The sequence below is a fragment of the Podarcis filfolensis genome (assembly GCF_964270895.1).
Source record: "Podarcis filfolensis genome assembly, chromosome: 14".
Classification (NCBI taxonomy): domain Eukaryota; kingdom Metazoa; phylum Chordata; class Lepidosauria; order Squamata; family Lacertidae; genus Podarcis; species Podarcis filfolensis.
Genome location: NC_139616.1, coordinates 39,873,011 through 39,890,489, shown reverse-complemented (window position 1 = coordinate 39,890,489; position 17,479 = coordinate 39,873,011). Strand labels below are relative to the sequence as shown.

The window sequence follows — 17,479 nt, the reverse complement described above, 5'->3', positions numbered from 1 at the left end:
GAACCTAGGTGGAACCTTCAAACTGTAAAGAGTCTTGTTCAAAAGCTACAAGTCACTTACCCAACTTTTTCCAAGAACTGCGCATCGTCCAGGAAACTTGCCACCTTCTTCTGCTTTGACATACTGTCGGATCTTTTATTTTTTTATTTTTTAAAAAGAAGAAAGAAAGAAAAGAGTGCCTTTGAAAAAAGTAGCACACTTTATTTTATTTTATTTTATTTTATTTGTATTGCCCCCCAGTCCTTCTAGTATCCAGGGATGGAGGAAGCGGGGTGCAGTAGGAGCAGGCTGCCCCGGTGTCACCACTGGGGTGTGTGTGACAAAATGCCGAGCGGTACCGTGGCGCCTGCAGCGAGCCCGAGCCACGAGTCTCTCCCGGCAGAGATGTGGTGGCTTGCGCGCCTGCAGGCTCCACGCTGCCCAAACGCCCCCTGCCTCCCCCCCACACTGTAGGGTGGCTGAGTGGGAGGAGGCAGGCAGACTCCGGAGGCCCCGCGGTGCGCCCTGCCCCTATGGGTGCGCCACCCATAGGGCGCTCAAGTGGCTTCCTCCGCCGCTGCCAGTATCACAAAGCAGCAGCAATTGCATTCTAATACTGTAATATGTAGGAGTCTGTCCACCATATCCAACTTGTTCAAAAGCTACAAGTAGCTTACCCCACTTTTTTCAAGAACTGCACATTGTCCAGGAAACTTGCCACCTTCTTCTGCTTCAACATATTGGTGGATCTTTTGTTTTTTAAAAGAAAGGAAGGAAGGAAGGAAGGAAGGAAGGAAGGAAGGAAGGAAGGAAGGAAGGAAGGAAGGAGTGCCTTTGAAACAATTCACACACTTTGTTTTGTTTTGTTTTGTTTTGTCCTACAGTCCTTCTAGTATCACAAAGCAGCAGCAATTGCATTTTAATATTGTAATATGTAGGGTCTGCACACCATATCCAACTTCTTCAAAAGCTACAAGTCGCTTACCCCACTTTTTCCAAGAATTGTGCATTGTCCAAGAAACTTGCCACTTTCTTCTCCTTCGACATACTGTTGGATCTTCTATTTTGTATTATTTTAAAGAAAAGAAAAGAAAGGGAATAGCCGCTTTGAAACAATTAGCACACCATTTATTATTATTATCATTTGACCTACAGTCCTTCGAGTATCACAAAGCAGCAGCAATTGCATTTTAATATTGTAACATGTAGGGGACAGAACCTAATGCCCCCCCTTTTTTTAGCTTTCTCATTACAAAATTGGCATGCATTTTTCTTGCATGGCTGAACTGGTCCTTCCCTTTTGCCATATTATTTAAATATAGTCTCTGCTGCTACAGGCCTCCTAGCAAGTTCTGTGCCATTTGAAAGCTGTTATATACTGAAATTCTCACCCTGGGCCAGTAGGGGGATACTGTAGATAGTTCAGGTCCACATATGCAAATAAGGGATCAAAAGTGACACTCAGTGATTGGATAGTTACAGAAAATGGTTACTGTTGCGTTCTAGTGGAGCTCTATATAAACAGGCTGGCTGAACCCTTCAGTTCAATTCTGTTCTGGCCTGTAAATAAACAAGAGCTGTTTGAAGAATCGCTGTGTCGTCTGATATGTTCACCCACAACTTAACAAAAGCTTACATCTCTGGAAAAAAATATTTGAGCCGCCATCTTCTTTTCAGCCACTTGGTAGATGCTAAGATTGCCTTTGCCCGTCGCTGAAGAGCTCAAGTTATACCATCCATGAAAGAATGGCTGATAAGATTGCCAAAACAAGCAAGTCAACTCTGTTATGTGAGGGAGCAATTGATAGACCGTTTTCATTAACACGTCAGCTGGACACCACTTACAGCTGAGTGGAATGAATGGGTCTGTTTTATTACTGAAGAGAAAACTTGATTTTGTAGGGCAGGAGTGAGGAGCCTGGGGGCCAAATGTGGCTCATCATGCCCCTCTCTGTTTAGCCTTTGGGAATCTCTCTAGTCTAGCCACATTTCCTGACATAGAATCATAGGATGTTAAGAGTTGGAAGGAACACGAGGGTCATCTAGTCCAACCCCCTAAAATGCAGGGATATTTTGCCCAATGTGGGGATCAAACCCACAACCCTGAGATTAAATGAGTTTCATGGGCTATAAGCTCAGCATCCCCAGGATGCACCAGTCCTTGAACAGAAAAGGTCTCCATCTTGCCTGGATGGAGGAGGGAGGGAGAAAGGGAGGTGCAAAGATAAAAATTACATTTGTTGCTCTGCCCACCTTTGCCTCTGGTGCCACCCACAAGTGGCATGTGGCCCTCAGAAGACTGCCCAGAAGGAAATGTGGCCCTCAGACTGTAAAGCAGGCTTCTTCAACCTTGGCACGCCAGATGTTTTTGGCCTACAACTCCCATGATCCCTAGCTAGCAGGACCAGTGGCCAGGGATGATGGGAATTGTAGTCTCAAAACATCTGGAGGGCCGAGGTTGAGAAAGCCTGCTGTAAAGGTTCCCCACCCCTGTTGTAATTGAAATCAAGGTAAAAAGCTTAAAAATTGGCTGTACAGATGATGACCTGCTTTAGGAAGGTGTGGTGCAGTGTTTAGACAGTTGGTCTAGGACCTACAGTAGGTTAGAGCATGGTGCTGATAATACCAAGGTTGCAGGTTCGATCCCCTTAGGGATAGCTGCATATTCCTGCATTGCAAGGGGTTGGACTAGATGATCCTCAGAGTCCCTTCCAATTCTACAATTCTATTATTCTACAGAGGGCAACCCACTGTGGAACCAGGCAAAACTTATACAGTGGTACCTCTGGATACGAACGGGATCTGTTCCGGAGCCCCGTTCGCATCCAGAAGCAAATGTAACTAGTGATGGCACATCTGCACACACGCACGTTGCTTTTTGCCGCTTCTGTACATGCGCGCGACATCATTTTGAGCATCTGCACATGTGCGAGCGGTGAAACCTGGAAGTAACGCGCTCTGTTACTTCCGGGTTGCCGCGGAGCGCAACTCGAACGCGCTCAACATGAAGCATATTCAACCCGAGGTATGACTGTAACTGCAAACAAACTGCGAGATGAATATCTAAATGACATAAAACAGAATAATATAAAATGGTATATTATAAAACACCAACGTGTTTCTTCTTCTGTGGTCTCTGGCACCCGTATGTACGGTATGTAGCAAACACACACACAAATGTAAATTCAGAATATTTCCATACTGATGAAAGAAACCGGTAAAATATATACATAAACTCAAATAATTTACGGCTTGTTGATATAGTCCTGATCAGACCACGGAATAATCTGAAATGCAGCATTTGTAGATGTAGGTTGAAATGCATTAGTCGCTTTATAACACACTTACAATATTTCACTTTGCTTCATTTGGACACCCAGAGTCCATTTTGTCCAGAACCAGCCAAAGACAACACAGAATAATGAAGCTATTTGAGTTCTCCAGAACTCCTAATCAGCCAGATTTTGACAATGATCTTTTTTTTTTTTTACTGAGAAGTGACAGCTAGAAATTCACAGTCCTAAGTATTTGTCACACTTGACAGGAAGAAACTTAAAAAGCAAGTCATTTTAAGGTGTAAGCTGGTCTCCCACCCCAAATAAGGTTTTTAAAATAGAAAATGTACACATACAATAAAATGGAAAATGTGTATACTGCTTTTTTTTTTAACCTCAGTGAGAAGTTATCAAAGCCATTTACATCATAAAACCTACAACATGCAGTAAATTTAAAAAAGTTCTATAACACAGCAAAGTTTTCTTATGACAGATTTTCGGTGCATATGATGGATATATACTGTTTGAAAATCACGCTAGATAAAACAGTTCAGTTACAAGTATTCCCTCCACACCAGAGACACAGTGGATATCAGGTGTGAGACAAGAGCCCTGGGTAGTGACTGGAGAAAGGCACTTTGCACATACTCAGGGGCACAGTTTACTACTACCCTACACACGATGCTCTTCCAAACCAGTTTTGGAGCTAAGCACATCATCCCACCGGTCGGGACACCATTGCTCCTTCACATCCCAACAGCCCTTCCTCTGCTAGGACCACCGCAAAGCCGTGCAGCCTTGGGACTCACCAGCAACCGCTCACTCTGCCATGCATCTTCGCCTGTGCATGTAAAGCCAGGCTTTATCCCAGGAGCAAACACTCCCCTGGCCTGAGCTGTGTTTTCGTTGCCAACGGCAACAGAAGCAACCATTCTCCATAGCGGATGGAGGGAGATGAAATATCTGCAAGGGAAACACGGCTGCGACTCAAGAGGCGCACGGCGAATTAATCTGCCTGAAAAGCAATTAATGTTTTTGTCTGGGGGCTTTTTATATACACAGCCAAAAGAGAAAACCATGTGTAGGACCAAAAAAGAGAGTATTTTGACACCTTTTAGAAGGAATGAGGAAGCTTTGGCCTTCCAGATGTGGCAGAACTACAACTCCCAGCAGCCTCAGCAAGCATGACCAATGGGTGAGGGGTGATGGGAGTTGCAGTTTGGCAACATCTGGAGGGCCAAAGGTTCCCCACAGCCGCATTAAAACAAGGGAGGCGAACCCTTGTCACTGTGTGACCTTTCAGGAGCCATATCTCAGTGACGTGTGGGGCCACAAATGCGGGTTTTTGTCTTTGTACAAAAGCCTCGTTTTTACACATAAGACTCCCCTCTCTATCCTTCATCCAGGCAAGCAAGAAGCCTGCTCAGAGTTCAAGGATGCATTTCCGCTGGGCAAAAAACTTTCAGAGAAAGCGTGAAGCAGAATCAGTGAAGTGTGTGTGCGGCTTCAGAGGGTGCGACACCTGAGATTTCTGAGGGCCGGGTTGAGAGGATTGGAGCGCCACATTCGGCCCCTGGGCACGAGGTCCCCAATTCTTGCCTTTGTAACTGACAGGATTTTTTGCGTCAGAATTTTGGCAGATGCGCCAAGAACAGTAAATACATCTTCTCAGTGTGGTTCAGTGTGTCAGATCAAGACCCAAGAGACCAGGGTTCAAATCCCCACTCAGACATGACGCTCACTGGTTGACCTCAGGCCACTCACTCAGTCTCAGCCTAGCCTACCTCACAAGGTTGTTGTGAGGATAAAATAGGGAGAACGACGTACGCCACCTTAAGCTCCTGGGAGGAAATGCAATAAATACAAATAAAAAATGGGTTTTCTGTTGTCCCATTTGAAGTTAAAGGGGTACCTAACCCCTCCCCAAGCATGCTGCTATACTTCCCTCTTGTGTAACGTGGGCTCCTGAGTTTCCTCTCTGAAGGAGGGACAATTTAACAAAAAAGGACATTTCCAAGCAAATCCTTACAGTGCAAACAGCTCATAAAAATCAGATTTCTCTCTCTGTTTGGCAAGTCATTCCTCGTTGTTGCCTTCGCATCCACGCAGTCATGGGTATATATTTCAAACGTATTTGCCGTTTTTAACTGTTTTTAAATCATTCAGGCCGCTTTCAACTCTATCTTTATCTTGAGATGATTCTTTAAAAGGAGATAAATAAAACCCCTGGCTATTCCGCTGCTTCAAGTCCTGGAAGACCTGTTAGCCTGGAAGACCCTTGCTGGCCTTTTCTCACCTGGCCTGACCAGCTCCAGTTACGAAAGTTGAGGCTGCTGAACAGATTTTCCGGGCTGGGGTATGTTGCCGTTGCTGTTACTGATATTACTTTGTGTCTTCATTTTTAGACCTTTTTATGTGGATTTATTCTTCAGTGTGGTTGTGTACTTTTCCAATGAGTTTTCTTTAGTTTATGACTCTTGTTATGCTTCTAATTGTGTATTTTATTTTCATGTTGTATGGTGTCTCAAGGATGGTTTTAACCAGTGCTTTTTCCCAGGAGGTGGTACGCATACCCCTAAACATTTTGTGAATCTACGTTTGGCCTCATTGAGGTGCAGTATTTCAATATGAGTAGGAAAATGAGAGTATCCCTAAACATTTTTTTACGGGGGGGGGGGGGGAAGGCACTGGTTTTAACTATAGAAAGGTGGCATGCAAATAAAATGAGATTTATGACAATGACATGCTGACAGTGTCTTCGGCACCAGGCAAAGTTTTAACCATCCTAGTTTTCAAATAATTCAAAGTTTCCCAGTTCTGTTTCTAAATCTGTTTTAACTTTTGTGGTGAGTTTTTGTTTTCTTGTCATATTTATGTCCTGTTTGCCTCTTTATTTGGTATTTAAATTGCTTTTACTTTATTTTAAGGCTGTCAGAACACTTTATGTTAGGAGGTTGTGCATACACACACACACACACAGTAAATAAATTATATGCAAGAAAAGGTTTCAGTTATATACCACCCTAAAAATAATATTAAAAAAACAAAAACAAAAACAAAAAAACAAAATCAAACCAGATTTCTTTAAGTAGACAATTTATTTTGATAAACTTGCTCAATAACAAAAATACAAGTGAAGAAAATTATGTTCATTTTATACAGTTTGTATTAACAATTTGTTTGGAAATTAAATTGGGGCGGGGGAGAGAAATGTCCTAACCAATTAGAAAATAATCCTTAACAGTTGGGAAAGGATATGGTTGCAGTGGAAAGGGGGAAGACCACCACGAAGACCTTGAGCCCAGACATTTATGATCTCTTGGAGTAGCAGAAACAGAACTAGCAACTCCAAGGCAGGAAAACCTATCTGAAAATGCCATTTCCTTCATCTTTTTGCTTTGGGATCCTTCACACAACTTTATATTTTTTTTACAGCAGGTCAAAACAGCAACTGAAATAACACACTGGAGAAAGGAGAGGGGTGTGAAAGTGAGCTTTAGCAGTGCACCGAAGTCATTAAAACAGAAATGCTTGGAAACAGATCCCTAAACTCTACAATTTTATCTCAGGCGTGACTCCAGTGACTGTAAATTTGAAAAATAAGGCCTAAGCTTCAAGATTCCCGTCTCCCCACCCTCAACCCTGAAAAGAAGGCTTTAAAATGGCAACAGGATAGTAAAAAAATGATATTGTAACAGACACAAATTCAGGTTTGGTTTTTTTCAGAGAAATCTCACAAAGGCTCCAAAAAAGCAGGGTGGGGAGGAAGAGCTGCTGCTGTGAAGTTTATTGGTCACAATAGAAATAGAGACAAGTTTACCATAAGCCTGTCAAAATGACTGTAGAATGAACTTCATTTCACCAGAACCAGGATGTTAAAAGCATTCGGAGTCGTGTGAATAATTTGGGGCATTCACGAAATAGCAGCAAAGTAAGTGTGACTGGACTAATACAAATAATTTGCTCTTAAAAGTAAAGCTGGCAGAATTTCAAAAGGCTTTATGTGAATGCTCACCCCACCAATGCAGATTTTGCTGGGCAAAAAAGTTGCACACGCTGAACTGAATTAAGGGACAGGCATTTATTAAAAAGCCTGTAACAGGTTTTCCCCAAAAAGAGAAAAAAAATCCTTGTGCAAATACAAGCGACAAATATTTCTTTGCAGATTTTTAGCATGATGCTCTTAGGTATGGGGAAGGGGGGGAAACAATGCTGACCCCCCCAAAAAAAGTAACAGACAGAAGGTTGACAAACAATTGCACCATAAAACTGTGTTTTATATACAGTTTACAAGATATGGTCTTTCTGCTATAAATTAATACTGCATTCCATGTGATCTTATTAAAAGCAACTGCTGATCCTCCAGTGGCGTAGCGTGGGGGGTGCAGGGGGGGCCAGCCGCACCGGGTACAACATCTGGGGGTTAGCGTTAGGGGGCGCAAATCCACAGGTTAGGGAGCGCAGATTACTTGCCTTGCCCCGGGCGCTGACAACCCACACTACGCCACTGTGATCCTCTCTGTCCCTCCCATTCCTTTTTATAGTTAGAAGGATTATCCACCCCCAAATGACTGAAATTAAAGTTAAACAAACATAACACACCAATTATTTATGCATTCTGCAGCTATATTGGTTTTCACAAATACCTGTAGACAGGCCAGGCTCCCACTCACAATATACAGACTGGACACATTCCATGATCACAGAAGGTCATCGGCAGATGCTCTTCTTCTGAACTTTCCCAACCTGTTTTTAGTTAAGTCAGGAAAATGTCACCATGTGGTGATCTACAGGAAGGGGACAATGGGGTGAGGTTGTTCTGGCAAATATGCCCCCCATGTAAGCAGGCGTGGGGGTCTTGACTAGGGCTGGGTGATGTATCAATACACTGTCCAAAATCAGTTTGAAGCCCGCCTTGTGGGAACAGTTTCATAATGTTCGACATGGTGATATATCATGGATCACGATGTCTGGCTATGTAAAAAAAAAAATCACAAAGTGGGAAAAACCGTGAAGCAGGTCATCGCTGTTCTCATGATTACTATAAAATAACAGTTGTAACAGTATGTTAATGTTAAGAAAAACCGTATCAGTTTTAGACCCCTAGATGCCAGGACATTACGCCATTTGCCTTTACATAGTTCCATCCTGATTTCAGACATATATTTCATATATATCAGTATATCATGATGTTTAGCTTGTGATATATCGTGATTCTGAAAAGCAGACGTCGCTCTGCCCTAGTCTTGACGCTGCCGCTACTAAGGCTCCCATGATGCATTTTGGATACATGTGACCCATCTCCCAATACCCTTTGACCTCCTGTTTAGCAGAGAACACAAATCCATCAGCTTAGGTTGCTAATCTATGTTCTCAGGACAGTTTCAAACTCAAGTCAAGGCCAGCTTATATTAAACCCTTCCATTTAATAGTTTAAGGATGGGACCTTGGGAGCATTCCTGGTTCTTCCAAAATAATAATAATAATAATAAATGTCCATTTAGTGAGCTTCCACGGTCTTCCTATTTCTCGACCAAGAGCTCTAAAGTAATGCCATTTGCACATGTTTCCAAATAGGGGACATGGGGTTTAATTCAGCTTCCTAACGTAGAAAGGCAGGCTGAGCTTTGGATAGGGGTGCAAGATCCCACATCTGAAAGATGGTGCCAGTGAAGACGGGTGATGGCGGTATGAATTTGGGGTGGGGTGGGGAGATACACACTAAGAAAGAATAGAGGAAGGGCAGGGAGGGCTGCAAGAGATTTGGCCCAGCCATAACTTACTCTGCCTTTTTAGGCAGAGATTGTGCGAGGTTAAATGCTCCAATTCCTGTTCTCAAAATAGCACCTGCAGCAAACAAGGTATGAAAAGAGGACCATACAGTTATTCAGATAATTGTAGGGTACTTATGTCGTTAACTATGGCAAGACATAGAACGTAGTAAAAGGGCAAGAGTTTGCAGTTTTTGTTTTTTTAAAAAAAGCTCTGCTCCTGTGTCTTACAACAGCAGTCTGATATGTAGAAATTAAACAGGTGAAGGTTTCTAATATAACTTCATTTCCATGGCAGGAAGAGAGATCATTAGCTGTATTTCTGGATGTCATGCTGCACAGGAGAAGAGGCAGTAACAATACTGGCAGCCCTAGAAAGAACCCAGGCAGGTAGCAAACCAGGGATAAAACTTCTAGGAAAATGCACCACCTCCATATTATTCCATGGAACTATTTACAATAATCCTTTGGAGAAGGTGTCATTTTTACCCTTAATAGAACAGGTTATAGCTGCCAGGCCTTTTATCAGCTTGCTCATCCCTTTTAAGTACCAATTCATAAATGCGAACAAATTAACCCCATTAAACTATGAAGATCTCCTCAGAGCTCTGCATGGGATTGCCTGTTGCAATCCAGTTTTCTCCAACATTGCGCATTTTTAAAAGAACTTTCACATCCAAAACCAGCAAGCCCACATAGGGTGTCATTTTAGGAAAGCTGACAGAATTCAACAGCGCTCACAATTTCTTTTGTGAAGAACCCCTCAGCCAGCTGAGTGAACAGGTTAATTTTTTTTAAACAAATACTCCAGGCAAAATATATATATATCACAATCATCCGCAAACTCTACAGAAAAAGGAATCTGATACATCCAAGTCAGCCTCTGGCAACAATACTGTGATGGGAAAGTTTGCATGATTGGAAGGTTGTTCTGAAAATCACACATGATTTTTCTACCAGAGAACCCTCGTTTTCACGGCAAATTTTGCATACACAAATGAAAATTGGTCAGGATCTTTCTCTTGAAGCCGGAAGCAATTCCCCTCAGTGCCTGATTGTAGCATGAGATGCTGCCAGCCTGGTAACCTTACATTTTCCCACTGCTACGACGATTCCTTGTGGTCCCTTCCAACGCTACAATTCTATGACATCTTTGCAGTGATCAGTTGTACCCGTGAATAGAGAGCAACACCATGTGTTATGCTGGCAGTACAACAGCAGTGACTCCCTAAGCAACTTGCATTAAAGGACCAGCAGCTAGCATTCAACACTATTTCAAAGGTTATCAACTTCTTCCAAAATAGTGTGGGGTTTCGTTGTTGCTGTTGTTCCAGCTCCACTCAGTTGCCGTCACTTAAGTGAGCAGGGCTGGCGCCTAGGGTCAAAACCATCAGGCATCTGCCAAAGCCCACATCCTGGCAAAGGGCCTACTGATGAATGGAGCTACAAAAACCAGACCACTGCTGCTGGGCCTGATGACATGAATTAAGGAGCTTTAATGGGGGTTGCTCGTGCCCAGAATGGCAGGCAGGTGCTGCTGCTCAGAAACACTCTGGCAAAAGATTGTTGCTCAGATCTTCCGTTTTGGTTATTGCAGGTCGTTCTTCACTTCTGGTGGGCCCATAAGTGCTCTCTTGGCCGGAGAGCAGAGAAAACAGGAGCTGCCTCCATTACTGAAGGAGGTTGGCAATGGCAGACTCTCTTAAGCAACCAGGATGAGAGGGGAGACGATGCTACGAACTGCAAAGGCCCCTTGGATGTGGGCAAGCCCTACGTTAAGTGTCAGAACAAGGCAAAGCACGGGGACGTCAAGTGACCATATGGCTCTCTTTTTTGTACCAGTGGATTTAACTTAATACTCGGACGTGAAAGAAGAGTATGTCCCTCTTTGTAGCTTTTACTGCCCAACCACCCAGTTCATGTTATGTAGCCAACTTGAGATGATATCTCACGGTAGATTTTCTGTGGAGAAATTCATATTAATAAGTGAAGCCAGAAAGAGCTGGCAAGGTGGAAAGAGGGTTGGGGGGGCAGGAGAGAAACAGAGAGAGATGGAGAGAAATCAACCCACTTCAGTTGCCCATAATTTAAGTAGTGTAACTTCCCAATACTGGGATCGGACCTTTGCAAAGTATGACACAAACTTGCCTTCTATCCCCAATATACAAATAAATTACCATATAAAGAACAAAACCCTCTTAGCTTAACTTAGAATTGCACCTAGAAAGGTATGGAGTTGTTTGTACCTATAACAAAACATCTGTTGAAACCAAGGGCTGCTACAAAGAATGAGGTAAACTGAAGACTTTCCCAGCTATGCAGCCTTCAGAGAAATGGCTTTGTGTTGTTTTTTTCTATTTCACTTTTCCCCCTCTACTATCGAGTTCTAGTTTTACACACCAGTGTTATGCTAGCAAAGCGCTCAGGAGCTCTCTTCCAGAAACATGTGTCTGCATGTATATATATGTGTGTGTGTGTGTGTATACACACACACATATACACACACAAACATATATATACATATTCTGAATACTGCATCAGCAATATATATATATATATATATATATATATATATATATATATATATATATATATAAAATAAAGAATTCCTAGCCACCCTGACGTTCCACGGTGTTTCTAGAGCTCACTGGGGTTGGCGAGAGAGATGGCAGGCAGACGTTTTTGTTGTAACAGATTTCCGAGAACATCTTTTGATCAATTGGCTTCAGGATGCAGTTAGTGTAATGTTGAGCTGTTGGTTGGTTGGTTTTTTTTGGCGGCAAATGCTTCTTGCCTATCACAGAAGGAAGATGCTTATCTCCTAAAGAGAGTGAGGCCAGCCCCACTTCCAACTCCCTTGGCAAACCTCTGGTCGACCAAAGTTCATAAATACTTTTGAGATTTTTCAAAATTGTCAAGTTATCTAAAATGGGTCCAGTACAGTGATGTGGGGGTGGGGGGTGGGGGGGCAATAACGCTGCTCAGTGTAGAAAAGAATTATTCCACTACACTAGTTTCTATCACAGTGCACACCTGACCGCATCCAGACGCTCAGGAGATGAGTCAAGGCTGTCTGTCTGTATTTGGTTGTGGGAAAGGCTCTCCGTTCAAAAACAAAAATAAATCCAAAGTGCATAGTGAGAACGCATCAGAGACCTCCTCGTTCCGGTAAGACTGCAGCAGCCCAACGCAGGCATCCTTCTGAGATAGCGACAGGCGTCCTGCTCTCCTTCATGACCGAGTGAAGCAGTATCTAGACCTTTGTCAGCCAGGTAAACAGACTTTGCCAGCAAATAGAAGTCCCACTATTGTAAAGAAAATGGATAAAACAAACAGTACGTACGACGACCCAACCACTGTGTTGTTCGGCAGTTTATAAGGTTGGCCACCCACTTCGTTGATATAAAATCCTATGGGGAATATTAGGGCCGCCATGCAGAATAGGATCACTGGAAGAAAATAAAAACAAAACAGGGATTAGTCCTTGGGGTGTGTGAGAGAGGGAGAGTCATGTTGATAGCTCATAGCATTAAACAACAACCATGGATTGCAGGCCTTGGAAGTTTCATCCCACTACATCTCAAAAGGACAAGAAAGAGGATTGGGATTTAGAGGAAAGTGGCATTCAAACCAACAGATTCTTACATAGATGTTGCTCTTTGTTCTCTGAGTATCTCCCAAGTCGCAAGGCACTCCGACCAGGACTACTTGTCTGCATATATACATTTCCGTAACTTAAGAACCTCAGATTTCCTGCATTAGTAAAGGATTAAGCTAGAGAACCTCACAGGTCTCTTCCAACCGTATAATTCTCTGGCAGAGGGACTTCCTTGGGTGCCTCACCAGCTGGCATGTGGCAAATGGCTACCAAGTAGAGAGCCTTCTGGCACCTCAATTACAGAATGCCTCATGGAAAGCCTCTGTTGGTACCTCTATGCCCATCAGCGCTATGTTGGCAACCTCTGTACTACCCGATCATTCCCACCACCATCATTAGAGATCAGGCAAGGAATGGCTCAAGCGAAGGCCATTGTAACAGTATGCTCCAGCAATAAATACCCTCCTTAAGGCCACTTACCCAACACCGTCCTGAGTTTTAGATGCCAGCTGAAGATTTTCTTGTTAAACCAGGCTCAATAAACAAACAGTGAATCATGATACCTTCAGTTGCTCTCCATTTTAGATGGCTGGACTCTTAGTGCGATGTTCTGCCCCACAGTTTTATCAATAGGGGCTTTTTTTAGCATTTTCATGAATTCCTGATTTAACTGTAAGCCATCTTGGAAATGTTCAATGAAAGATGGGGTATTGATGTGTAAAAATGTGTAAGTAAGTTGAAGACAGCACGGTACACATTCCACGCAAAACACACATATGCTGTACCTCAAGGGGGGGCAGAATGCTAACTGGAACGAATATTTTGTGGTCTCACCCTAGGCACAAGCTAGAAGACTGATGACTTCTCATGCCAAAGAAAGAACGCTATAGTAGCCATGGGACACCTACCTGAAACAGACAGTCTACCAATCCAGTCTTAATTCAGTTTATCAGGACTCCAGCTGAAAAACCACTAGAGGGAGCTTAAAGCTTTCTGTTAATTCGGCACCCAAATGAACACTGCTAAGAGAACAGGATAGGGGTGTGCGCTGACCAGGAGGTTTGGAAAACAGCCCACTTGGCTTCTGCTTGATTTGGCTCGGGTCAGAGCATGGCACACTCTGGAATAAACAAGCCTTCAGCCTATTCTACTACCCTATCCCACTGCCTGTGTGGGTCCCAGATGTGAGGCAAGGAGGGGACACCTGCCCTTGGGAATTTCATGTTCCCAAGGGATCACACAGGATAAAACTCTAGGCTTGCTGACCCAGTGTAGATAACCTTCAACCTTGGCCACGCTCTTCCTCTCAATACAACTGCATCACTCCCCTCCCACTGTAGAGCACAAAAGGAGCATTATGCCCATGCTTATCAGAAGTGGACATGCACCTGGTCAGACCACCTACCCATCTGGCTTGGTACAACTGTCCATTCCAATTGGCAATAGCTCACCAGGGTCTCAGGTAGAGGTTCTTCCTCATCACTTGATACCTGAACCTTTTATCTGGGGGATACCAGAGACTGAGTATGGGACCTTCTGCGTGCAAAGTAGAGAATCCGAGTTGGGTGGCTCTACCATTGAACCAGAGTGCCTCCCAGAAGTCAAGACGTTTCTGGCAAGCCAACCATGGGGCAATAGGGCAAAAGGAGCCCCTCTCTCAGCAAATAGAATTCAGAGAAAGGCCGACTCTGCACCTGAGCTCTGCACCACTGACAGTACTGCCCTCTCCTCCAACATTTCTACTCCATTTCTGATGTTCCTTTAGAAGGGGGTCTCAGCAAACTCAGGCTTGCAGAAGTATATTACTTAAAAAAAAGGGTGAATATGAACCCCCAAAACTCCACAATGCCTCATTTCCCCTTTTATCCATTTTTCTATTTACGCTAGCTCTCAGTGATACTGTATGCAGCTGCCCAGGGAATTCTGAGTCTGTCTTTTAGATAATGTATTATTTTTATTTGGGGATATTCAAAATCCTGCAGTAGATTAGGCTCAGACACTTGCAGAAAATTGGTTTCTGGTATAGGTGAAACTGTTGTTGACTAGAACAAAAAGCAGGGAATAAAGCAATCCTATTAATACATCCATGTGCACCTACTCCATTTTTCGAAACGGATCCTATCTGTTATAATTAGTCTGCGTAAAGAAATAAGCTTCCAATTACCAACCCCCAAACATGCACAATAGTTTGGAGAAGGGTGCTTCATGGAAAGCAGTATTTCTGATCTTCCTGGGTGGGCAGATATTTGTGAAAGGAGATCACTCCAGCTCAAATTTCCCAACCTGCACTGCTAGCCCACAGTGACTGATGGCTTGTGAATATGGGGTAAGTTCTAACTTGTGGAGTGAGAATTAGGTTTGATCAAAGACAGCTTGCATATGCTCAGTGGAGGCTGGTCCATAAGGACAAATGCCCAACCACCTTCAGTGTGCCCTCAAGCAGCCCATTATTATTATTATTATTAATGATACCCCACCTTTTCCTTAATGGGACTCAAGTGGCTTACAGATAAGACAAGAACTGCTAAGCAACCAGTTCAAGAGGTGGCACAGGCTGTAAACTTCCTCCTCTTCAGTTTCAGCATTGCTCCTTGTAGAACTCAGCAGGGAGAAGGACAGGGGCAAAACCAGAAGTAATTGGCTCTGCTTATCACTGGCACTGACTCCACCTACCACTGGTCTCCCTGCCTTATGCCTCACCAGCGCCAACAGTCACCAGCCACCAGTGCAAGTACTGTGTAACTCAGCAGCAATTGCTATTAATCTGCATTCATACTTAACAGGCGCCTCTTTAAAAAAAAAAAGTTGCCAGATGAGCCTGACTTGTAGGCAAAACTAAGTGAATATTGCAAACATGGACAGCAAGTCTTTTTGGATCCTGTGTGGCACAGTGAGTTTCGTGTTCAGTAGCATTCCGTGAAGTAGGCAATATTTGGTTTACAGGGCTTGAAGAAGGAGCTGCACCAGAGCAGGGGAAATCTGCTTCTGCTTTGGATACGAAGGAGTTTGATGAGGGAAACAGCGCCATCCCTGCCTTGAGACCTTTTAATCTGGACAGCAGGGGCTTGCAGACTTCCCTTGTATACCTTCATGGGCTGCACAAAGCTGTACTTAAAGGCTGGCTGTGTGGGAGGAGTAATTAATGTATTAAATTCATTGCCACAAGATGTTGTGGTTGATCATGGGCTCAGGTGGCTCTGAAAAGGGAGTGGACAAATTCTGAACTATTGCCCGGTGGAATGTTCCTTTTCACTTTCACTCAGCCAGCCATGCCCCCCGCTGTTAGCGTGCTGACCTTTGACAGGGGAACCCAAATTAGGCTTAGCAGTAGGGACGAAACTAGGATACTGCAACCTAGTTGTGTGTGAGAGAAAAGAGCCTTACCCCTCACCCCCCAAACTCAGAAAGTATCCTACCTAGACCTCCCTGGGGGGAATATAAAATCTAATAAACCCTTCCTTCTTTCAGGTCACAGAAACCAATGGCAGATTCTGGAGAAGGAGTCAGTACATGCAGGTTTCTTGAAAACAGGGAAGAGTTTTCAGCTTCCTGCCAGGGAAAGGAGGGTCCACATGGGGTTTCAGGTTACGAGGAAGGTGTTTGGAAGCATCTCAGACACAGGTGCTCCCCTCTGCTGACTTCCCAAAAGCCAAGGTGACTCCCAGAGGTTTGGCCTGCTGCCAGATCTACTCCGGAGCCCAAAAGGCAGACTTACTTCCAGTGAATGCTATCCAGCGTGCGTATTTAGTTGCTTCTCTTCGCCAGTGGGAAGCCACTAGCAAGCCACATGTGACAGTCAGTGAAATGATTCCCATGATGATGAAAAACAAGGTGGTGACCCACTCAGGAGGCAACCGTGGAGGAATACAGGTCCTGTCACGTCCATGAATGGTTTGACACTGTCGCACAAGGCCAACTGTGAGAGCACCTGAAACGACACACACGACAAGACAAGAACCCATTAACCGGTGTGCCTTTTTTCTCTCTCTGCCCGTCCTCACCCGCTTCCTCAAAACAAGAAGTTAGGAGCAGCCCTGGCTTTGTCACACCAAAAGTCAATTCTGTCTCCCCCTACAATGGCCACCCAGATATTTCGGGGGGGGGGGATTAAGCTAACAGCCCTTCTGGCCATTGTTGCGACCTGGCAGCTGACATTGTGTGGCACATGGCCTCTGAACCAAGAGACTAGTAGCCATTTTGTAGAAAGTTTAGATCAGTGGCTCCCAACGTTTCCCCTCCATGGACCATCTGAAAATTCCTGAGCACCTCAGTGGGCCACTTGATAATTTTTCTGTCCACTGTAGCAATTGTACTGTGCTGTGCTAGATGCTGTATGATTTTCAGTCTCACTTTATTGCTTCATTTGCATTTTACTGTATTGCAATTTGAATTCCACAGAATGCAGCAAATACAATGTAATAAATAAAAAGAATTAAAAATACAGTTTAAAATCACTATGAACATTTAATGTGATGGTTGTGCTATTTCCCATCCTCAACTTGAATAAAGCTTGCAGATAGCAAGAGTGACCCAAGACAGAGAAAAAAAGAATCAGTGCGTCTAGACAGCATGGTTAGCCCAGGAAACTGATGCATTGCAAAGCAGAGGACGTTTTCTTCTCAGCTCCAACTTGCTGCCCACTCACCTTCGGGCATGAAGTTAAAAGGTTTAACACTGAAGGGGAGAAAAAAAGGCCTTGTGATCTGTGTGGTTTAACGACTCCTCCCTTAAGACTAACTATAACACAATTGGATTAAAAGCACCTGCAGGCAGAGTCATTGTCTGTTTGCGGGAAATGCACACAGGCAAACACAATAGTCACTGTTCAGATGTCACAGTTACAGTGTTAAGGAATT

At 43.8% G+C, this 17,479-nt stretch overlaps 2 protein-coding genes across 6 annotated transcripts in view; both read right to left on the bottom strand.

The window, feature by feature from the left end:
- The window catches only part of VWA3A (von Willebrand factor A domain containing 3A), a 46,528-nt gene extending 42,172 nt beyond the window's left edge, over window positions 1-4,356 (bottom strand). For 2 of the 5 annotated variants that reach the window (XM_083584914.1, XM_083584912.1), the window contains exons 1-3: window positions 965-1,039; window positions 657-728; window positions 61-132 (exon numbers count right to left, since the gene is read on the bottom strand). In XM_083584914.1, the coding sequence (XP_083441040.1) occupies window positions 61-132; window positions 657-728; window positions 965-1,026 (206 nt within the window). In that variant the 5' untranslated portion in view covers window positions 1,027-1,039. Of the gene's footprint in view, window positions 1-60; window positions 133-656; window positions 729-964; window positions 1,040-4,063 lie in introns of those variants that run through there. The other 3 variants (XM_083584915.1, XM_083584916.1, XM_083584913.1) reach the window with 3 other exon arrangements.
- Window positions 4,357-6,333: 1,977 nt separating this feature from the next.
- Window positions 6,334-17,479, bottom strand: part of MOSMO (modulator of smoothened) — a 45,354-nt gene continuing 34,208 nt past the window's right edge. The window contains exons 2-4 of the mRNA XM_083585434.1: window positions 16,339-16,551; window positions 7,763-12,474; window positions 6,334-7,614 (exon numbers count right to left, since the gene is read on the bottom strand). Of these exons, the coding sequence (XP_083441560.1) occupies window positions 12,290-12,474; window positions 16,339-16,551 (398 nt within the window). The 3' untranslated portion in view covers window positions 6,334-7,614; window positions 7,763-12,289. The remainder of the gene's footprint in view (window positions 7,615-7,762; window positions 12,475-16,338; window positions 16,552-17,479) is intronic.